The sequence below is a fragment of the Delphinus delphis genome, chromosome 1, assembly GCF_949987515.2.
Source record: "Delphinus delphis chromosome 1, mDelDel1.2, whole genome shotgun sequence".
Lineage (NCBI taxonomy): Eukaryota > Metazoa > Chordata > Mammalia > Artiodactyla > Delphinidae > Delphinus > Delphinus delphis.
The window spans coordinates 149,057,881-149,082,794 of record NC_082683.1 but is presented as its reverse complement, the minus strand read 5'-3'; the positions used below and the strand labels follow the sequence as shown (position 1 = coordinate 149,082,794).

At 36.9% G+C, this 24,914-nt stretch overlaps 1 protein-coding gene and 1 pseudogene across 1 annotated transcript in view; one reads left to right on the top strand and one right to left on the bottom strand.

The window, feature by feature from the left end:
* LOC132413407 (complement receptor type 1) overlaps positions 1-24,914 on the top strand; it is a 103,577-nt gene that overhangs the window by 7,167 nt on the left and 71,496 nt on the right. The window contains exons 2-4 of the mRNA XM_059995458.1: positions 11,451-11,630; positions 12,246-12,345; positions 23,727-23,812. Of these exons, the coding sequence (XP_059851441.1) occupies positions 11,451-11,630; positions 12,246-12,345; positions 23,727-23,812 (366 nt within the window). The remainder of the gene's footprint in view (positions 1-11,450; positions 11,631-12,245; positions 12,346-23,726; positions 23,813-24,914) is intronic.
* On the bottom strand, positions 10,466-11,362 carry LOC132425685 (uncharacterized protein C9orf40 pseudogene; annotated as a pseudogene).

The window sequence follows — 24,914 nt, the reverse complement described above, 5'->3', positions numbered from 1 at the left end:
TTCTCTAGTAGGTCTGTGTCTTTATTCCCATCTTATCCCTAGGTTCTTCATGACCTTTTATTTTTTCTTAGATTCCATATATATGTGTTAGCATACGGTATTTGTTTTTCTCTTTCTGACTTACTTCACTCTGTATGACAGACTCTAGGTCTATCCACCTCACTACAAGTAACTCAATTTCATTTCTTTTTATGGCTGAGTAATATTCCATTGTATATATGTGCCACATCTTCTTTATCCATTCATCCGATGATGGACACTTAGGTTGCTTCCATCTCCTGGCTATTGTAAATAGAGCTGCAATGAACATTGTGGCACATGACTCTTTTTGAATTATGGTTTTCTCAGGGTATATGCCCAGTAGTGGGATTGCTGGGTCGTATGGTAGTTCTATTTGTAGTTTTTTAAGGAACCTCCATACTGTTCTCCATAGTGGCTGTATCAATTTACATTCCCACCAGCAGTGCAAGAGTATTCCCTTTTCCCCACACCCTCTCCAGCATTTATTGTTTCTAGATTTGTATTCTGTTGTTTTTGGATGGAATGTCCTGTAAATATCAATTAAGTCCATCTTGTTTAATGTATCATTTAAAGCTTGTGTTTCCTTATTTATTTTCATTTTGGATGATCTGTCCATTGGTGAAAGTGGAGTGTTAAAGTCCCTTATTATCAATGTGTTACTGTCGATTTCCCCTTTTATGGCTGTTAGTATTTGCCTTATGTATTGAAGTGCTCCTATGTTGGAGGGATGCACATTATTTTTAAAGGAACAATAAAAGTAGATTATTATTATGTTCATAATAATCTAATAAAAAGAAATAAGTAAAATAATAAGTACAATTGATAATCAATAAGAAGGCAAAATAGAAGAGAATAAAGCACATAGAAAACATAGGATAAATAAAAAACAAATAGTAAGATAATTGATTGAGTCCCAAAGACATCAATAATTTTATTAAATATAAACAGACAATTCCACTTTAAATACAGAGACTGTCATACTACTACATTTCCCAAACTGTGGGCTGAGGTGCCCTGGTGGCCTTCATAAATTCACAGGAGACCTAAGGAATATTTTAAATTTTCAGTGGAAACAAAGCAATATTTGATATCTCTCATGTATTTTGCAAACTGCTAGCTCAGAGTAGCTCCCAGTTACATTAGGTTGCAGAAAGTTCTGCTTGGTGACATCAAATCTTTGCAAAGCTGGGTTTTCAGCAGTGACTGTGATAAAGAACAAGTACCAAATGAAAATTAATGGTATAGGAAATTAGGTGGCAGTTTATAATCTGATTCCAAGGTTTGAGAAGTTGAGCAGTGTCTAACATGCTATTACTAAGAATTATGGTGGGCACAAGACTTATTAAGTGGTTTGGGTCCAGTTATTTAATAAATAAAACTGTTAAGTATTTCTTTTTTGGCTAGGAATGACGTGAACAAATTACTAAGACCCCAAGAATGCTGTGAACTAAGTTTGGGAACATCTATCATAATTAATTAAAAATAAAAACTACAGGGAATTCCCTGCTGGTCCAGTGGTTAGCACTCCGTGCTTTCACTGCCAGGGCCCAGGTTCAATCCCTGGTCAGGGAACTAAGATCCTGCAAGCTGTGCTGTGCAGTCTAAATAAATAAATATATAAATAAAAGAATAAATAAAAGTAAAAACTATGTGTTCCATACAAAACAAATAATATATATGTTCAGAGACAGAATGAATGAATATAAAAAGATGGAAAACACATTATGCAAAAATGAACCAAAAGAAAGCTGATTTGACAAATGTGGCATTATGACAATCTTTGTCTTTAAATTATCATTGTGTGTTTATATTTAAAATAGTTATAGATATATTGAGGATTAAATCTACAAACTTTTTATTTGTTTCTTAATTGCCTTATAACTGAAGTAGACAAAATAGAATTTGAGTCAAGATACATTACTAAAGAGAGATATGTTCTAATAATAAAAGAGTCTATGTACTAGAAAATATAATTTTAAAATATATAATATAAAAATGTTAAAAATATGTATATATTAATATATAAAAGTAAAAAAATGGACAGAGTTAGAAATAAGACACATGTACAATAGATGGAACATTTTCTGGTAGAATAAGCAGACCTCCAACAAATCAGTAACTGTGTAGAAGACTTAAACAAATATTAACAGATCGTCCCTCACTGATATACCCAGGGCACTGCACCCTCTACCACAGACACATATTTTTTACATATACCTACAGTTATCTCAGTTGATCATACGCTGAGCCATAAAACAAACTCAATCAATCTCAAAACTTGTTAATAAATATACAGCTAAAAACATTCTTCAAATGGTTGTAAACTCTGCAAAACATTTCTAAGTAAACCATGGGTCATTGAAGAAACTACAATGGTCGTTATCAAATATTTTAAACTGAAAAAAAAGAAAATATGACACATTAAAACTTGTGCAATACAGCTAAATCGATGCTTAGAATAAAAATAATAGTCTGAAGCTTTTTTTTAGACTATGAAAAGCTGAAAATAAAAAATTCTAAGTAATTATCTCAAGAAATTCATTTTTTAAAAAAGAACACCAAATAAACTCAAGAAAATATTAGTAAAAATAAAATGAAGATAAACATAAATCAACAAAGCCAAAAGTTGGTTCTTTGAAGACTGAAAATATTGACCAGTTAATTGATTGGTTTCAATCTATCCTCCATTATTTGAATTAATTAGTAGGAAGTGTGGGGAGGAACAAGAGATTAAAAAAAAAAAGAGAGATTTTAAAAACTAAAGTAAAATGGTATTTTTCCAGCATATATTTCTTCTTGATTACATATTGATTGACTCTAAATGGTATTTTTATTACTTTAACTTAAACCTATGAGGTCTTAAGGGGTAGTAGCTGAGTCTAATATTTAAAATATGCACTTAAAAATATGCTTTCATAGTTGTTGAGCTTTGTCCACAAATCATGTGCTGAAATTTCTTTGTGCTGACTTGGCAACAGACTTCCAACATAGGTTACGGCTACGTCTATGAAACACACTGGAGAAAAAAAGAGAAAGTAGCATAGAAATTTCTACAATAACTATTTTTTTAACTCAAACACATATTGTTTACTTTATTTCTTTAACAATAAAACAGTAATAATGACACAATAATTTAGTTGTAACAAAGCACTCAACAGAGCAAAATAAAAACAAAGCTAATTAAGGAGGCAGAGCTTCAGCTCAAGTTACTCATCTCCTTTAAACAGGAAAAACTATCATTAGTCTAGTGGTTCTCAAACAGGTCTGCTCATTTGAGGAATGAGAGGAAGGAGAATTGGTTCTTAAAAGAAATAGCTATATCCAAAGCCCACCTCAGAACAATTACATGTGAATCTCTCAGGAGTGGGGCCCATTCAAAACTTTTTGAAGTGTTGTCAGTGTTTATAACTACAAGTCTAACGTAATAAGCATGAAACACCATATCCTCAAAACAATCCAAAACCAAGGAATTTAAAAAAAAAGAAAAGAAAAAGAAATATGATAAATTTCTTTCCTCTTATCCTGGGAAAAGGGGGAAGGAAGCACTTACTCATTTCTCCTTGTTTTTTATCCATTTTTGATTGCCCAAAGTCAAGTTTAACAAATGTTAAATATTGGAACTTATGCAAATATCCTACCCAATTAAAATTTTCACTACTTTACATTTAGAAAGCTCTTTTAAAACAATACAAGGGGGAAGGAGCTTCAAGATGGCAGAAGAGTAAGACGTGGAGAGACCTTCCCCCCCACAAATACATCAGAAGTACATCTACATGTGGAACAACTCCTACAGAACACCTACTGAACGCTGGCAGAAGACCTCAGACCTCCCAAAAGGGTCGCAGTGCTCTGACCGGGTGTCAGGGCAGTGCCTCTGAAGTGGGAGAGCCAAGTTCAGGACATTGGTCCACCAGAGACCTCCCAGCTCCACGTAATATCAAATGGTGAAAAACTCCCAGAGATCTCCATATCAACACCAACTCCACTAAACGACCAGCAATCTACAGTGCTGGACACCCGATGCCAAACAACTAGCAAGACAGAAACACAACCCCACCCATTAGCAGAGAGGTTGCCTAAAATCATACTAAGTTCACAGACACCCCAAAACACACAGCAGATGTGGACCTGCCCACCAGAAAGACAAGATCCACCCTCATCCACCAGAACACAGGCACTAGTCCCCTCCACCAGGAAGCCTACACAACCCACTGAACCAACCTTAGCCACTGGGGACAGACACCAAAAACAACGGGAATTACGAACCTGCAGCCTGTGAAAAGGAGACCCCAAACACAGTAAGCTAAGCAAAATAAGAAGACAGAGAAACACACAGCAGATAAAGGAGCAAGGTAAAAACCCACCAGGCCAAACAAATGAAGAGGAAATAGGCAGTCTACCTGAAAAAGAATTCAGAATAATGATAGTAAAAATGATCCAAAATCTTGGAAATAGAATGGAGAAAATAAAAGAAACATTTAACAAGGACACAGAAGAACTAAGGAGCAAACAAACAATAATGAACAACACAATAAATGAAATTAAAAATTCTCTAGAAGGAATCAGTAGCAGAATAACTGAGGCAGAAGAATTGATAGGTGACCTGGAAGATAAAAGAGTGGAAATAACTACTGCAGAGCAGAATAAAGAAAAAAGAATGAAAAGAATCGAGGACAGTCTCAGAGACCTCTGGGACAATATTAAACACATGAACATTCAAATTATAGGCGTACCAGAAGAAGAAGAGAAAAAGAAAGGGACTGAGAAAATATGTGAAGAGATTAGAGCTGAAAACTTCCCTAATATGGGAAAGGTAATAGTCAATCAAGTCTAGGAAGCACAGAGAGTCCCATACAGGATAAATCCAAGGAGAAGCATGCCAAGACACATATTAATCAAACTATCAAATATTAAATACAAAGAAAAAATATTAAAAGCAGCAAGGGAAAAACAACAAATAACATACAAGGGAATCCCCATAAAGTTAACAGCTGATCTTTCAGCAGAAACTCTGAAAGCCAGAAGGGAGTGGCAGGACATATTTAAAGTGATGAAAGGGAAAAACCTACAACCAACATTACTCTACCCAGCAAGGATCTCATTCAAATTAAATGAGACGAGAAATTAAAATACTCACAGAGAAACAAAAGCTAAGACAATTTAGCACCACCAAACCATCTTTACAACAAATGCTAAAGGAACTTCTCTAGGCAGGAGACACAAGAGAAGGAAAAGACCTACAATAACAAACCAAAAACAATTAAGAAAATGGTAATAGGAACATGCATATCAATAATTACCTTAAAGGTAAATGGATTAAATGCTCCAACCAAAAGACAAAGACTGGCTGAATGGATACAAAAACAAGAGCCATATATATGCTGTCTACAAGAGACCCACTTCCGACCTAGGGACACATACAGACTGAAAGTGAGGGGATGGAAAAAGATATTCCATGCAAACAGAAATCAAAAGAAAGCTGGAGTAGTAATTCTCATATCAGACAAAATAGACTTGATCAAAGGATCAATCCAAGAAGATGATATAACAATTGTAAATATTTATGCACCCAACATAGGAGCACCTCAATACATAAGGCAAATACTAACAGCCATAAAAGGGGAAATCGATGGTAACACAATCATTGTAGGGGATGTTAACACCCCACTTTCACCAATGGGCAGATCATCAAAAACGAAAATAAATAAGGAAACACAAGCTTTAAATGATACATTAAACAAGATGGACTTAATTGATATTTATAGGATATTCCATCCAAAAACAACAGAATACACTGTCTTCTCAAGTGCTCATGGAACATTCTCCAGGATAGATCATATCATGGGTGGCAAATCAAACCTTCATAAATTTAAGAAAATTGAAATCATATCAAGTATATTTCCCGACCACAACACTATGAGACTAGATATCAATTACAGGAAAAAATCTGTAAAAGACACTAAGACATGGAGGCTAAACAATACACTACTTAATAACCAAGAGATCACTGAAGAAATCAAAGAGGAAATCAAAAAATACCTAGAAGCAAATGAAAATGAAAACTCAAAGATGCAAAACCTATGGGATTCAGCAAAAACAGTTCTAAGAGGGAAGTTTATAGCAATACAATCCTACCTTAAGAAACAAGAAACTTATCAAATAAACAACCTAACCTTACACCTAAAGCAATTAGAGAAAGAAGAACAAGAAAACCACAAAGTTAGCAGAAGAAAAGAAATCATAAAGATCAGATCAGAAATACATGAAAAAGAAATGAAGGAAACAATAGCAAAGCTCAATAAAACTGAAAGCTTGTTCTTTGAGAAGATAAACAAAATTGATAAACCATTAGCCAGATGCATCAAGAACAAAAGGGAGAAAACTCAAATCAATAGAATTAGAAATGAAAAAGGAGAAGTAACAACTGACAGAGCAGAAATACAAAGGATCATGAGAGACTACTACAAACAACTATATGCCAATAAAATGGAAAACCTGGAAGAAATGGACAAATTCTTAGAAATGCACAACTTTCAGGAAGAAATAGAAAATATAAACAGACCAATCACAAGCACTGAAATTGAAACTGTGATTAAAAATCTTCCAACAAACAAAAGCCCAGGACCAGATGCCTTCACAGGCGAATTCTATCAAACATTTAGAGAAGAGCTAACACCTATCCTTCTCAAACTCTTCCAAAATATAGCAGAGGGAGGAACAATCCCAAACTCATTCTACGAGGCCACCATCACCCTGATACCAAAACCAGACAAAGATGTCACAAAGAAAGAAAACTACAGGCCAATATCACTGATGAACATAGATGCAAAAATCCTCAACAAAATACTAGAAAACAGAATCCAACAGCACATTAAAAGGATCATACACCATGATCAACTGGGGCTTATCCCAGGAATGCAAGGATATTTCAATACACGCAATCAATCAATGTGATACACCATATTAACAAATTGAAAAATAAAAACCATATGGTCATCTCAATAGATGGAGAAAAAGCTTTCGACAAAATTCAACACCCATTTATGATAAAAATCCTTCAGAAAGGAGGCACAGAGGGAATCTACCTCAACATAATAAAAGCCATATATGACAAAACCACAGTCAACATTGTTCTCAATGGTGAAAAACTGTAACCATTTCCACGAAGATCAGGAAAAAGACAACGTTGTCCACTCTCAGCACTATTATTCAACATAGTTTTGGAAGTTTTAGCCACAGCAATCAAAGAAGAAAAAGAAATAAAAGGAATCCAAATCGGAAAAGAAGTAAAGCTGTCGCTGTTTGCAGATGACATGATACTATACATAGAGAATCCTAAAGATGCTACCAGAAAACTACTAGAGCTAATCAATGAATTTTGTAAAGTAGCAGAATACAAAATTAATGCACAGAAATCTCTGGCATTCCTATACACTAATGATGAAAAATCTGAAAGAGAAATTAAGGAAACACTCCCATTTACCATTGCAGCAAAAAGAATAAAATATTTAGGAATAAACCTACCTAAGAAAACAAAAGACCTGCATGCAGAAAACTATAAGACACTGATGAAAGTAATTAAAGCTGATACAAACAGATGAAGAGATATACCATGTTCCTGGACTGGAAGAATCAACATTGTGAAAATGACTCTACTATCCAAAGCAATCTACATATTCAATGCAATCCCTATCAAACTACCACAGGCATTTTTCACAGAACTAGAACAAGAAATTTCACAATTTGTATGGAAACACAAAAGACCCCGAATAGCCAAAGCAATCTTGAGAAAGAAAAATGGAGCTGGAGGAATCAGACTCCCTGACTTCAGACTATACTATAAAGCTACAGTAATCCAGACAGTATGGTACTGGCACAAAAACTGAAGTATAGATCAATGGACCAGGATAGAAAGCCCATAGATAAGGCCACACACATATGGTCACCTTATCTTTGATAAAGGAGGCAAGAATATACAATGGAGAAAAGACAGCCTTTTCAATAAGTGGTGCTGGGAAAACTGGACAGCTACATGTAAAAGAATGAAATTAGAACACTTCCTAACACCATACACAAAAATAAACTCAAAATGGATTAAAGACCTAAATGTAAGGCCAGACACTATAAAACTCTTAGAGGAAAACATAGGCAGAACACTCTATGACATAAATCACAGCAAGATCCTTTCTGATCCACCTCCTAGAGAAATGGAAATAAAAACAAAAATAAACAAATGGGACCCAATGAAACCTAAAAGGTTTTGCACAGCAAAGGAAACCATGAACAAGATGAAAAGACAACTCTCAGAATGGAAGAAAATATTTGCAAATGAAGCAATTGACAAAGGGTTAATCTCCAAAATTTACAAGCAGCTCATGCAGCTCAATATCAAAAAAACAGACAACCCAATCCAAAAGTGAGCAGAAGACCTAAATAGACATTTCTCCAGAGAAGATATACAGATTGCGAACAAAGACATGAAAGAATGCTCAATGTCATTAATCATTAGAGAAATGCAAATCAAAACTACAATGAGATATCATCTCACCCCAGTCAGAATTGCCATCATCAAGAAATCTACAAACAATAAATGCTGGAGAGGGTGTGGAGAAAAGGGACCCCTCTTGCACTGTTGGTGGGAATGTAAATTGATACAGCCACTATGGAGAACAGTGTGGAGGTTCCTTAAAAAACTAAAAATAGAACTACCATATGACCCAGCAATCCCACTACTGGGCATATACCCTGAGAAAACCATAATTCAAAAAGAGTCATCTACCACAATGCTTATTGAAGCTCTATTTACAATAGCCAGAACATGGAAGCAACCTAAGTGCCCATGTACAGATGAATGGATAAAGAAGATGTGGCACATATATACAATGGAATATTACTCAGCCATAAAAAGGAACGAAATTGAGTTATTTGTAGTGAGGTGGATGGACCTAGAGTCTATCATACAGAGTGAAGTAAGTCAGAAAGAGAAAAACAAATACTGTATGCTAACACATATATATGGAATCTAAAAAAAACAAAACAAAACAAAACAAATGGTCATGAAGAACCTAGGGGCAAGACGGAAATAAAGATGCAGACCTACTAGAGAATGGACTTGAGGACTCGGGGAGGGGGAAGGGTAAGCTGGGACAATGTGAGAGAGTGGCATGGACATATATACACTACCAAACATAAAATAGATAGCTAGTAGGAAGCAGCCGCATAGCACAGGGAGATTAGCTCGGTGCTTTGTGACCACCTAGAGGGGTGGGATAGGGAGGGTAGGAGTCAGGCAGACATAAGAGGGAAGAGATACTGGGAAATATGTATATGTATAGCTGATTTACTTTCTTATAAAGCAGAAACTAACACACCATCATAAAGCAATTATACTCCAATAAAGATAATAAAAAATAAAAAAAATTAAAAATTAAATTAACTTAAATTAAAAAAATAAAATGGATCATGGATAAGGACCTACTGTATAGCACAGGGAACTCTACTTAATATTCTGTAATGACCTATATGGGCAAAGAATCTAGAAAAGAGTGGATATATGTATAAGTGATTCACTTTGCTGTACAGCAGAAACTAACACAACATTGTAAATCAACTATACCAATAACAATTTAAAAAATAAATAAGTAAATAAACTAAGGGGAGGAAAAAAAACCAATACTGGGGTGAGTTCCCTGGTGCCACAGTGGTTAAGAATCCCTCTGCCAATGCAGGGGACACGGGCTCGACCCCTGGTCTGGGAAGATCCCACATGTCGCAGAGCAACTGAGCCCGTGAGCCACAATTACTGAGCCTGCGCTTTAGAGCCCGTGAGCCACAACTACTGAGCCCGTGTGTCACAACTACTGAAGCCCTTGCGCCTAGAGCCTGTGCTCCGTAACAAGAAAAGCCACCACAGTGAGAAGCCTGTGCACCGCAAAGAAGAGTAGCCCCCGCTCACCGCAACTAGAGAAAACCTGCGTGCAGCCAAAATAAATAAATAAAACAAAACAAAAACAATACCAGGTTTCAGAAAGAATCCCTCACATTTTAAGTTTGCATAGATGTTTAAGTCAGCTATTTGTTCAACGAACAAGAGTTGATGAAATATATTAGAAAGCATTTTATTAATAAGTTATTATAAAACAATATTCATTTCATGTAGCACAAATTAACTTTGGTGCAAGAAGAGGAATATCTGAATGTTTCCCATCTATTTCTAAAACTGTCAGAATTCCTTTGTATAAGATTGATATCTTCAAATCTAGAACCTAAACATAAATTTTTCTTAAGAATGCATACATAAAATACTTCTCCTGTAAATGCACTATATCTTTGACAAATCCCTATTGGGAGGTACAGTAGTGACTGCAGGCATTTATCTTTAAAACAACTTTTCCTGGGCTTCCCTGGTGGCGCAGTGGTTGAGGGTCCCCCTGCCGATGCAGGGGACACGGGTTCGTGCCCCGGTCTGGGAAGATACCATATGCCGCGGAGCGGCTGGGCCTGTGGGGCATGGCCGCTGGGCCTGCGCGTCCGGAGCCTGTGCTCTGCAGGGGGAGAGGCCACAGCGATGAGAGGCCCGCGTACCGCAAAAAAAACCCCAAAAAACAAAAAACAAAAACACAAAAAAACAACTTTTCCTCATTTTTCAGGTTTGAGAATGATATCACATCAACTATGGAAAATAAGTTTTTTCCTTAAGATGACATAAATTCACTTAGAGATGTCTCCTCAAATTCAGAAAAACCCATTTCTTCAGCTCCTTCTGTCAGGACTCCATATTAATCTCAACCACTTCATTCTTGCCCGGAAGTGTTTTTGTCGGGTTGTCTTCACTTACACCTTCAATGTCTGCCAGATCAATAGGTGGTAAAGGATTCCTCCAGCACTGGAAGTTGTTATACTGACAAAATTCTTCATTGAGCTGGCGCGGTGCGGCCCACCAGTCTCCCCGCAGGGAGTCTGCGCGCCCCGCCCCATCGTCGCCACCGCCCCTCCCCTGGCCCGCGGGGCCTCACGGGCGGCTGCAGCAGAGGCGGCTCGCCGGTCTCCAGTCCGCGGCCCTCACGCTCCGCGCCGTCCTGGGCGTCAGTGTCCCCGCCATCGCGGCGCTTGCTGGGCGAAACCGAAGGCTCAGTCATAGCCCCTGCGTCGATTTTATGCTTTTGGGGCAGCTCCGGGACGCCGAGGGGCTGCCCGGAATGCGAGACCCCCAACGCGGGATCCAAAGCCGTGGCCACGCCGGCTCCTCAGGAAAGTCGCGGAGCAGGAGCCGCTTCCAGGGCACGTGGAACGTCAGGGGCTCGGCAGCATGTCGCTTGCCCGTGGGCCCCGAAGGCTCGGGCGGAGCCCGCCAGGAGCGGGACTCCCGTAGCTGTGGGAGCGGAGGGCCTCTCCACTAACTTTGACGTCGCTGTGGTCTTGCTCTCCAGGTCAATGCCAACCCCCAGTGCACCTTACATTCGCCATGCCTACAGAACAGATTGACAAAGATGAGTTTCCTGTTGGGACATCTTTGAAGTATAAATGCCGCCTTGGTTACTACAGAAGAGTGTTCTCTATCACCTGCCTGCAAAACTCTGTCTGGTCAAGCCCTGAAAACAAATGTAGGCGTAAGTAACTCTAGACTGAGGACTCCTCTGTGTCAATAATCCTTAAGATCTGATCAGTCGTTCAAAGTTTGAAACAAAGACACGTGTCTTGGTAACTTTGCCTAAAGTATAAAAAGATGTGAGAGTTATTCTTGTAGGTTATATCTTCCTACTGCTTTGAGTTCCTAGCACCTTCATTACAAGTTCATTCCATGAGAAATGACCATCACGAGGCATGACTGAGGGAAAATCTCCCTTCACTAGGGGTGTCCCATTTTTTACAACTGAAACTAAGTAATGAATGACTCAGGAAAGGAAAGAAAAGTGTAGGTGGGGAGAGAATCCCAAACTTCAAGACTTTTGATGTACACTGGTTGAATGACAGAGTAAGCATTTTAGTAATAAGCAGAGTTTACATCTTTCTAAGAGGCAAAGAATATGGGGATGAGATCTGGAAGGGAGGTCTTTTTGAAAGTGGTGCTTAGTAGGTGGCTGATCCTGAGGCAGTCTTGTGAGTTTCCTCAAGGTGGCAAATCTGTGGAACTACAAGAGCTATGGTCAGTTTAGGACCTTATGTATTAACAGACGTTCAGAGTATTCTATACCCAGTCCCCACATTCTGCTTCTTTCTCGTAGGTAAATCATGTGGATCTCTTCCAGACCTCATAAATGGCAAAATGGACATCAACAAAGACACCCAGTTTGGATCAACTGTTAATTATTTTTGTAATGAAGGGTGAGTTGGCAGTAGCCTTGTTTGGGATGACAGTTCTAGAATTGTAACACTAGTCTCTTAACAGTAGTCTCAGAAAGGAAAGTCAAACTACCTGTCCATTTAAAACATAGCAGTAAGATTTCTAAGTAGAAGGTGTGCCTTGAATCCAGGCATTTAACTACCCTTGCAATGACTAAACAAATATTTGAAAAAATAGGAAAAAACCTGTAACCATGCTTAGAAATTGGAGGGGTGAGGGTAGTGTTTGCACACCAAATTAATGTACCTAAAGCCAAGTGAAGCATTTACTAGATGAGAAGGACCAGCATTCTAAAGAAGTAAGTGGAACAAACACACATATATTCTTAACTCAGAGCAATAAGAGCTAGAAATGTTGGACTCAGGAAAAAGTAGGAAAGAGTTGTTTATTTGGGATGATGGAGTAGATGTGGTGGATGGGCAAATCTTAATTGTTATAGCACCTCCCCAGAAGTGTTCACAACACAGGAATCTTGCTGTGGATATACTCTTGGCTTATCTGTAGGATAATTTAGGAAAAAAATTTAGGAAAAAAATAGGGACACCTTTTATCTTAACTTTTGTTCTGTTTTTATTACTTATTATTACTTAAAATACATGCAAAATAACATAAGTGAAACATAAAAATAGTAATAACAATAAAATGAATTTCCATGCATACCCCACCCACCTTAAAAACCATCACTAGTACCTTTGACACTATGTGCTTTTCCCAATTTCCATTCCTTCACCTCCAAAACTTCTTCAGAAGTAACCACCATCCTGAATTTTGTTTATCCCTTGCATTTCTTTTCCATTTTTTCCCATACATAGTCCTAATCATTATATTTTTAGTTATACATATTTTGAACTTTATATAAATGACATGATTTTATATGAACATCTTTGCAAATTGATTTTAATTTAATAGTTTTTTTCTGATATTCACTCATGTTGTTGTGGTTAATTCATTTTCATTTAGGATAGTGTTCTCTTGTCTGGATACAGAAGAATTTATTTCTTTTTTGTTGTTGTTGTTAGATATTTAGATTATTTCTAGTTTGTTTTGCTTTGTTTTGTTTTGGTTATTATAAGCATCCCTGATATAAAGATACTCATACATGTCACCTAGTACACATGGGCAAAAGTTTCTCTAGGACAGTGGTTTTCAAACTTATTTTACCATGATCAACAACTAAGAAATATATTTCTGCAGCACATACACACACACATAAACAGATACACATGTATACCACATCACATACACATTTATATAAATTAAAATTGTCACACAAATATTTAACATTATACTGAAAGTTCTAGCCAGGAAATTAGTCAAGAAAAAGAAATAAAAGGCATCCAGATTGGAAAGGAGAATTAAAACAATCTCTGTTTGGAATTAAAACAGTCTCTATTTGGAGGCCAGATCAAGACGGTGGAGTAGAAAAATCCTCGCCTTCTCCCACAGACATACGAAAACTACAACTACATATAGAATAACTATCTCTGAAAGTGACCTGAAGACTAGCAGAACAGATTTTCTACAACTAAGGATATAAAGAAAAGGCCACATTGAGATGAAGAGGAGGGGAAGAGATGTGGTCTAGTCAGAACACACCCCACCCCCCATGCAGTGACCCACAAGCCAGAAGAAAATCACAACCATGGGGATCCCCCCTGAGGAGTGAGGGGTCCAAGACCCACACTGGGCTCCCCAGCCTGGGGCATCTGCACCAGGAAGACAAACCACCATAGTGTCTGGCTTTGAAAACCAGCAGGCTTATGTTTCAGGGGAGCCAGAGGGCAGCGGGAGACTGCTCTTGAAGGGCTCACTTGCTCTGGGTCCCAGCACAGACAGAGCAGCAACTTAAAAAATGCCTTGGCTTTATGAGGAGGAGAGTTATTGATTAATTCTGGGGCAGGTACCAGGGGATGGAAGTGCTGGTAGGTGCCATTTTTTTCTCTCCTTACACCTAGCTGGCCCAGTGCTGGTAGGTGCCTTTCTGTTACTCTCCATCAACATAGGTAACACTGTGTGCCCCACCCCAACGTTCCCCTAAGTACCTGCCCAGCCCAACCCACCTGCCTCAACCAGTCCCTCTAAAGAAGCTCCTACCCCATCCTACCTGGTACATGGTTCTGCCCAGGACCAGTGCTCCTCCAAAGTGGCTCACATTCTGGGGACCTAGCCCTTCCCACTAGCGAGCCCACAGAAGTTGCAACCAGGCCTCACAGACAGCTGGGCTGGGGATCAGCCCTGCCTACCAGTGTGTCTGTAGAAGTCATGGCCTAAACACAACAGGAAGATGCAGGCAGCTCATGCAGGGGATAGCCTTGAGCACCTGGCTCAGGTGACCAGGGGGGATTATGCCACTGGGCTCTACATAACACTGTCTACATAAGGCCACTCTTTTAAGGTTGGGAGATGTAGCTGATGTACCTAATGGATAAAAACAAACACCTAGAGTTAGGCAAAATAGGAGACAAAGGAATACCTTCCAAGTGAAAGAACAAGATAAAACCCCAGAAAAAGAAATATACAAGATGGAGATAAGCAATTTACAAGATAAAGAGTTCAAAGTAATAGTCATAAAGATGCTCATCAAACTCAGGAGAAGAATGGATGAACAACGTGAGAACTTCAACAGAGATAGAAAATACAAACAAGAGCCAATCAGAACTGAAGAATACAATAACTGAAATGAAAAATAATTAGAGGGAATCAATTACAGAACAGAGGATGCAGAAGAACAGATCAGTGGTCTGGAAGGCAGAGTAGTGGAAATCACCCAATTGGAACAGTGAAAAGAAAAAAAGGAATTAAAAAATGAAGATAGCCTTAGGAACCTCTGAGACTACATCAAGCATACTAACATTTTCATTAGAGGGGGCCCAGAAGGAGAAAAGAGAAAGAAAGGGACAGAAAGCCTATTTGAAAAGATAATGGCTGGAAACTTCCCTAACCTGGCAAAGGAAACATACGTTAAAATCCAGGAAGCACAGAGAGTCCCAAACAAGATGAAGCCAAAGAGACCCACATGAAGATACACTGCAATTAAAACGTCAAAAGTTAAGAGAGAATCTTAAAAGGAACAAGAAATAAACAAGTTATGTACAAGGAAACCCCCATAAGACTATCAACTGATTTTTAGGCAGAAACTTTACAGGCCAGAAGGGACTGGCACAATATTTTCAAAGTGCTGAAAGGAAAAGACTTATAAGAATATTTACCCAACAAATTTATCATTCAGAATTGAAGGAGAGATGGAGCCTCCCAGACAAGCAAAAGCTAAAAGTTCATCACCACTAAACTAAACTTGTAAAAGCTTTACAAGAAATGTTAAAGGAACTTCTTTGAATGGAAAAGAAAAGGCCATAACTAGAAACAAAAAAAAAATTATGAAGGGAAAAATATATCACTAGTAAAGGCAAACACAGAGTTAAGGTAGTGGATCTACCACTTATAAAGCTAGTATGAAGTTTAAAAGACAAAGTTAGTAAAATCCATCTAAATCTAAAATAAATAGTTAAGCAATACGCAGAATGAAAGGATGTAAAATATGATGTCAAAAACATAAAATGGGGGAAGGAGTAAAAATGCAGTGCTTTTAGAATGTGCTCCAACTTAAGCAACCATCAAAGTGAAATAGGCTGCTATATACATAGGTTGCTATATGTAAATCTCATGGTAACTACAAACCAAAAACCTATAACACAAAATATAAACAGAAAAGAATACAGACATAAAGCTAGAGAGAATCATCCAATCACACGGGAAGAGAACAAGAGAAGAAGAAAGGAACAGAGAAGAACTACAAAAACAACCATAAAACAATTAACAATATGGCAAAAAGTATTTACCTATCAGTAATTACTTTAAATGTAAATGAATGAAATACTCTAATCAAAAGATACAATGTTCTTGGATTGGAAGAATCAATATTGTGAAAATGACTATACTACACAAAGCAATCTACAGATTCAGTGCAATCCCTATCAAATTACCAATGGCATTTTTCACAGAAGTAGAACAAAAAAATTAACAATTTGTATGGAAACACAATAGACCCCAAATAGCCAAAGCAATCTTGAGAAAGAAAAACAGAGCTGGAGGAATCAGGCTTCCTGATTTCAGACTATACTACAAAGCTATAGTAATCAAGACAGTATGGTACTGGCACCAAAACAGAAATATAGATCAATGGTACAGGATAGAAAGCCCAGAGATAAACTCACACAGCTATGTTCACCTAATCTATGACAAAGGTGGCAAGAATATACAATGGAGAAAAGACAGTCTCTTCAATAAGTGGTACTGGGAAAAGAATGAAATTAGAACACTCCCTAACACCATATGCAAAAATAAACTCAAAATGGATTAAAGACCAAATATAAGGCCAGAAACTATAAAACTCTTAGAGGAAAACAGGCAGAACACTCTTTGACATAAATCACAGCAGGATCTTTTTTGACCCACCTCCTAGAGAAATGAAAATAAATACAAAAATAAACAAATGGGACCTAATGAAACTTCAAAGCTTTTGCACAGCAAAGGAAACCATAAACAAGATGAAAAGACAACCCTCAGAATAGGAGAAAATATTTGCAAACGAAGCAACTGACAAAGGATTAATCTCCAAAATGTACAAGCAGCTCATGCAGCTCAATATCAAAAAAACAAACAACCCAATCCAAAAATAGGCAGGAGACCTAAACAGACTTTTCTCCAAAGAAGACACACAGATGGCCAAGAGGCACATGAAAAGCTGCTCAACATCACTAATTATTAGAGAAATGCAAATCAAAACTACAATGAGGTATCACCTCACACCAGTGAGAATGGCCATCATCAAAAAATCTACAAACAATAAATGCTGGAGAAGGTGTGGAGAAAAGGGAACCCTCTTGCACTGTTGGTGGAATGTAAATTGATACAGCCACTATGGAGAACAGTATGGTTACTTAAAAAAACTAAAAATAGAACTACCATATGATCCAGCAATACCACTAAGGGGCATATACCCTGGGAAAACTATAATTCAAAAAGACACATGCACCCCAATATTCATTGCAACACTATCTACAATACCAGGGCATGGAAGCAATATAAATGTCCATCAACAGATGAATGGATAAAGAAGATGTGGCACATATATACAATGGAATATTACTCAGCCATAAAAAGGAATGAAATTGGGTCATTTGTAGAGATGTGCATAGACCTAGAGTCTCTCATACAGAGTGAAGTAAGTCAGAAAGAGAAAAACAAATATTGTATATTAAGGCATATATGTGGAATCTAGAAAAATGGTACAGGTACATATTTGCAGAGCAGGAATAGAGACGTAGACATAGAGAACGGATGTGTTGACATGTGGGGGGAAAGGGAGTTGGGATGAATTGGGAGATTGGGACTGACATATATACACTACCATGTGTAAAATAGCTAGCTAGTGGGAAACTGCAGTGAAGGGAGCTCAGCTCGGTGCTCTGTGGTGACCTAGATGGGTGGGATGGAGCAGGGTGGGAGGGAGGTCAGAGACGGAGGGGATATGTATATACATATAGCTGATTCACTTTGTTGTGCAGCAGAAACCAATGCAACATTGTAAAGCAACTATACCCCAATTAAAAAAATAAAAGATACAGGGTGGCTGAATGGATTAAGAAAACAAGACCCATATATATGCTGTCTACAAGAGACTCACTTCAAATCTAAAGGCACACACAGACTGAAAGTGAAAGGATAGAAAAAGATATCCCACACAAATGTAAACAAAAAGAAAGCTGGAACAGCAAGACTTATATTAGACAAAATACACTTTAAAACAAAGACTGTAACAGAAGACACAGAAGGACATTACATAATGATAAAGGGATAAACCCAAGAAGAGGACATAACATAAATATATCTATGACAATAGTCAAGATATGGAAGCAACCTAAGTGTCATTGATAGGTAAATGGATAAAGAAGGTGGAGTATATATACAAAATAATATCACTCAGCCATAAAAAGGAATGAAATCTTGTCATTTGTGACAACATGAATGGACCTAGAGGGCATTATGTTAAGTGAAATAAGTTAAGCAAAGACAAATATGATTTCACTTATATGTGGAATCCAAAAAACAAAACAAATGAACAAACAAAACAAAGCAAAGCAGAAATGGACTCACAGATACAGAGAACAAACTGGTGGTCATCAAAGGGAAGGGGGATAGGGGGTTGGGTGAAACAGGTAAAGGAGATCAAGAGGTATAAACTTCCAGTTATAAAATAAATAAATCACAGGATGTAATGTACAGCATAGAGAATATAGGCAGTAATATTGTAATAACTTTGCATCATGACAGATGGTTACTAGGCTTATTGTGGTGATCAATTCAATATATACATATATATACACATGTATATGTATATATATAATATGTCAAATCACCATGTTGTACATCTGAAATTAATACAATATTGTATGCCAACTATAGTTCAATCAAAAAAAGAAAAGAGAAACAACCCCTCTGTTTGCAAATGACATATCTGGTATAGAAAATGCTAAGGAATGCACACACAAACATATTATAGCTAATAAATAGTTCATCAAGATTTCAGGATACAAGTTATCAGATGATTTATTTTTAACATGGGTGTTTCATGATGTAAAGGAAGATTATTTTTAGAGAGGGATTTAAGAACATAATTATATCTAAAATCACAGAGTATAACAAGAAATCTTGAAATTAAGAAAATTTTAAAGTGCTAGACTTATAGTCAGTGTCTCATTCTTGACCTCAAAAAATGGAGAAAACAAATTCATGTGTATTTTTAATGGATGTTACCCTGGTAGGGTAAAAAATAATTTCCAACTGAACAAAAGTAAACAAATTAATCCATGTAGCAAAATAGAGGGAAGAAAATGTTACACTTTCTTCATATAAGTTGGGGGCACAATTGGGGTATTTTTGTTTTTTCCTTTTAGAAATTTGTTTTATAAAAATGAGATCATGTTCATTGTAATCAGGATGTAAAGCAAATTTGTTGTTTTTCTACATGAAGATTTTCTACCTAGTATATCTATTACCTTTCTTGAATAATGTTCATTGTAATGTTCATTGTAATCAGGATGTAAAGCAAATTTGTTGTTTTTCTACATGAAGATTTTCTACCTAGTATATCTATTACCTTTCTTGAATAACCTATAGAATTTAAAAGTACATTCTCTCACTGTAGAGTACAAAGTTGAAAACCAGTCTACTAAAAGGGCTTCGGTTTATATTATTCAAATCTTCAACATCTTTACTTCAAAGCATATTATTAAGTTAAAGTAATTTTAAGTATATTATAATGGTATATTATAAAATACAGAGCTCAAGAGTAGAATGGGAAGTCCAGAAATAGACTCAAATTTGTAAAAGAGGGAATTATATGAAGGTATCATGCAGCATTTCAAAGCAGTAAGCAAAGTAGTATTTTTTATTTATGTTAAATAATTAGCACATTTTATGCACCACAAAAAATTTCATATTGATCAAAGAATTACATGTTATATGTGACACCTAAATAAAATGAAATAAAAAAATAATAAATATGTATCAGATTTAGGAACATTTCAAGTCAGTGGGTTCATTTCAAGCAAAGGCAGAATCCACAGAGAGGTTTATAGAATTGACACATATACAAATACTAAAAACAAATAAAATACAAATGAAAAACCACAAAAATATATAAAAAGCCCTTACAAACAAAATATGAACACCTAAATAGAGAAATGATTAAAAGATACAAAGTGGCAATTAACAAAAGAAAAAGGTACAAATTGTAAATACATGTGGAAGAGTCTGGCCTTGCTATTAATAAAATTAATACAAATGAAAATAACAATAATATGCTACTTTAACCACTTATTCAATCCAAAAGTATTTATTCAGAGCTCACAAATACTAAGAATAGGTACTATTCTGGAAGCTGGAGATATAGCAATAAACAAAATACACAAAAATCCCTCTGTGTAGCTGTTAGTTTTGAAGTTCAGGGTAATGGGCATTGACATAAACTCCTAGTAGCACTATAAATTGATACAAATTTATACCATTTAACACAATTTAGGCAATACACTTTTGCCAAGAAGTCAAACTTAACAGTCTTCCTTTTTGAAGTCTTTTAGACTCTAAAGGCTTGGAAAGGTTGGAATGGAAAACATCTTAATGTTCAACAACAGGGGATTATTTGAGTAAGTTATGGTCCATTCATGTGATGGAATATTATTCTGCCAATAAAAATATTGGGGATTGATTATATTTGCTGGGGTTTGAGGGATTCCAATAAACAATACATATATCTTCACCACGAAATTTCTGAACCAGCTGAGGAATCAGACAGATGAAGATCAAATTATATCTTTATTGCTGAAAGAGATTAGTAGAGAATATAACTTTAGGTCAGGGCTAAATGACCTAATTTTTAAAATCCCATAATTAAATGTAATTACCTGTTCTCAGACACAGCTGGACAACTGTAAGCTTCCTGTATCCATCCCATCCCCACCACCACTAACCACAGGGGGTAAGAGAGGCCCCTTAGCACATGGCAGAGAATATACATCCTCTCTGCAGGCATGAAGAGTGGGAATGAGGCACAAGATGCAGAAGTTTGAGATGAATTGCCCTATACTTCTCCCAAACTCACCAGTCTGAGAACTCATGATGGGTAGGTAGGGGTAAACAGAGAACCCAGGACTGTCGATCTCAATAAGGCCCCAAAAAGAAATCTGAAAAGCAAATGTAGGTGTCCTACCCAACAATATTGTATATAATGAAAACAGTTTTAGGATAGACATTATATTTAAAGAAGGTGAGACCCCAAAGGGACTGTTCTGTGCAAGGAAAGGAGAGGAAGTTGCTTGTTTTTCCAGAGAAGGAGGAGAAAGACAAGTGAGGGTTGGAATAAAATGCCTAATGGCATTCACTTCCCAGTGTAACACTCCCTAAAACTTCCCCCAAATGCAACAACAAATGCTTTGAGCAAGTGGATTTGTGGGAGAAACCCACAAAAATCCTGGGCATGGCTGCTAGATGAAATGTAGTGCAGAACCCAAAGCCAGTAGGGAGGGACACAGGAAAGTGGAAGCAGAGAGGAGTATGGGGAAATTAGCCCTAAGACACACAGTAATCATGTGTGTGGAAGAGGACTCTCACACAGCTGTGAAATATAGGTCCTGGCCCAGTTTAACTACACTTACTTGACAGCTGACATCCATGTTACATGTATATCTCTTCATGTAAGAAACCGAAAGAATTTTCTGTAAGTTCTTGACCCAGAGTTTGGTGCACAGACCAGCAAGGTCAGCATCTCCTGGGAGCTTGTTAGAAATGCAGAATTTTCATACCCACTGAATCAAAATCGTATTTTCACAAGATCCCCTGGTGATTTCTATGCAAATAAAACTTTGGAGAAGCACTTCTCTAAACCATTAACTATGTTGTAAGATACAGTTTAGGTAATTTTTTTCCATTACTGGAATTTTCTGTATCTTTCACAGTTTTTCTACAATGACTATTAACTTTTGTAATCAGCTTTTAAAGAGCTGTTATTGAACTTCCAGTTCCAGATTCACTTTTCCCTGCTTCTCTCTCTACACATAGTTAAATACCCTAGAAATTGTTCAACATACAACCATAAAAGGACCACAAAAGGTAGAAAGAAAGTGGACTGGCTAGGGACCCCAGAACTTAAAGAATGACCCTGCAGTGAGTTCCCTGCGTTTTCTTTTTATCTCTCAGGATGGGTGCTATAGAAGACTGTAAGCCAGAACAGTCAACAAGCAGAGAGAGAGAGAAGCCTACTCCCCTGTTAAAGAACTGGGGAAGGGAAAGCTCAGCAGGGATGTAGTAAGGAGACCTATACTTAGTGATAGTGGTGGCCCAATCTGCCTAAATTAGCAGCATAAGGAGAAATTGGGGATGGGGGAAGTCTATCCTTCGCATGTCACACACACATGGGAAGCAGCAGGTCCCAGTCCACCAGCAGCTGTGTCAATAGCGGAACCTGGGTGCGCTGGCATATCTCATGCCCCCGCATGTGAGCCTTATTCTGCCTGCAATGGCAGCATCAGCAGAGCCTGGTTGGTGAGACCTAGACTTCAAGATAGCAGCAGGAGGGCTCCTCCACTCACACCAGACATGGGATTGGTAACTTATTTGTCTGGCTTCTTGGAGGCACCTCTGTGCATTTGTCCTCAAGTGGTCTTATGGATGTGTTTCAGAAAATGGTTATTTTATATGATTTGTTATGGAATTTGTTCTAATAAATCATTCTTCTATCATGTGTCAACATGCAAAAAAATAAAACAAAACAAAACGTTTTAGAAGAATTGCCGACTCAAGGTAGAACTTGCTTCACCATTTTTATCCCAATCCTCTTGATTAGAAAATCAAAAAGAGCACTTTAAGAAATAATCTTTATGAAGTCGAAAACCAGAGGGGTCTCCATGATTCTCCGCTCCTATGGCAAACAGGAAGGAAGAGGTGCACACACAGTGGAAAGACTGCAGCTTTCCTTTACTCCATTTGTTATCTATTTGTGTGTATGTGTGTTTGCAGTGCAATTTAGAATATCTTCATTTTTGATGGTGTACTGGAAGCCATTAAAAACCTGAAAACAATACTGAAGGCATTAATAAATACAACATAACCACTGCTTCAATGTAACAGTGCTTCAGGTTTCTTCAAGAACATCCACAGCTCTTTTCATTTGATCTCCATTTGACCCATTTTGATGTTTGAATAAAGTTTGTGCTGCCATAGTTTCTTATATATTCATAAGGCAGTGTTCTCAGCTATACCAAATAACACTTGACTGTTATTTGACACTATTTGTCTTAACCTGTAGTAGTATCAAGTTCGGCCTTACTCTCCACCAATTTTCATGAATGGTTCAGCCCAACACACCATGACTATAGAAAATTTCAGTTGAAGTAAAAATAAATGTCATCAGTTTTTCCAAATTGTATGGCAAACTTTGAACAGCTTGCGGTGTACTAATTGAGAATTTCTGCCTTTAACATTTATAATATGAAATAAGTGTTCAACTGTTTTTGTCTTGTTTGGATTTCCTTTGGCTATAGTTTGATGAATCATATTTATCTTAGATGTATATAAAAAACGTGCCTTAACCTAATAAAGAAGAGAGATCTCATCTAATTTAGAAGGCATGAAGAAGATAATTTTAAAGTTCAGATAAAGACACAAAAGTTGGGAAAGCAATAGTACTTTGACAAATGGAAATTGTCCTTCTAAATTTTCCAAGATTGTAATCTCTTATAAGCAGCAATTTAAACAGGATTAAGTGTTTATTTAGAATATAACATTCATTATTCTTTGCCTCTAGATACCGACTCATTGGTAAATCCTCTGCTGCATGCATCATCTCTGGCAACTCTGTCACCTGGGATAATGACCCACCTATTTGTGAGAGTGAGTTGAAATATTCTTCTCTATCACCTTTACCAATAAATTCTCACTTTCCCCCTGGAGTTATAAAAATCTTAATTGATTTTTGCATTCTGTCATCCAGATGTCTGCAGACAGCTATAATGGTCTCAAAAATACATGTGGGGTCCTGGCAACTGTTTTCTTAAGTTCATCTTTATCCTGGGTTGTGCCTTTTCTGAACCTTGGGACTTAAATGCATAAAAGTCTTCAAACTTTATTTTTACTTCAATTAATTTGGAATTATGTTGGTTCTGCCATCCCCAGTATAATAATCATCCTGCTTAAAAAATTAGTAAAGATTTTTAAAGTGATACTCTTTGAGGTTTGATGAAGCTGTGGAGGAATTCACACTTTCATGTGCCAATGGTTCAACACACTCTCTTGAAAGTCATAATGTAATATGAGCCTCAAAAATGGGCTTATATTTTGACCCGCTTCTTAGAATTTATACTTAGGAAATAAACAGATTGTAAACTTTTTATTGCAGCATACTTTATAATGGCAAACTTGTTAAACTAACCTAAATGCACTGCATGGTCCCTAATATGGTTTGGAAATAACCTATTGGAAGCAAAAAGACATGTCAAAAGTGACTACAGAGAATTCCCTAAGAAGCATAAAATAGCCATGCAGAATTAGAAGAAATACATCCATACATTGAAAAGTTATTCAGCCATAAAAAGATATTATGGAAAAGCACTTAATATTTATACAGATGATTATTATATCTATTTCTGTGAAGAAAATCAGATGACAAAATAGTATGTTTTATACACAATTTATACAAGACTATAGAAGATCTCAGTATATTAAAAATAATACACCTTGACATATTTCCATTTTTTTGTCTCTATCTATAATTCTGTAACCTTTTCTATATCCAACCCTGACAAGTGGCTTTAAGCCTCCTTGGTGAAGGGTAGGGAGGAAACTTACAGTATACATTTTGGCTGTGCAGCAGGTGCTTCCTCTTCCTCAAGAAGAGCCAGTCTCCTGTTTTATTGAAGCTGCTCTGGGTCTCTAAATTGGTTCTCAAGTCTTAGAATTGGTTGATAAATAACCAAAACTCTCTTTTGTAGTGATT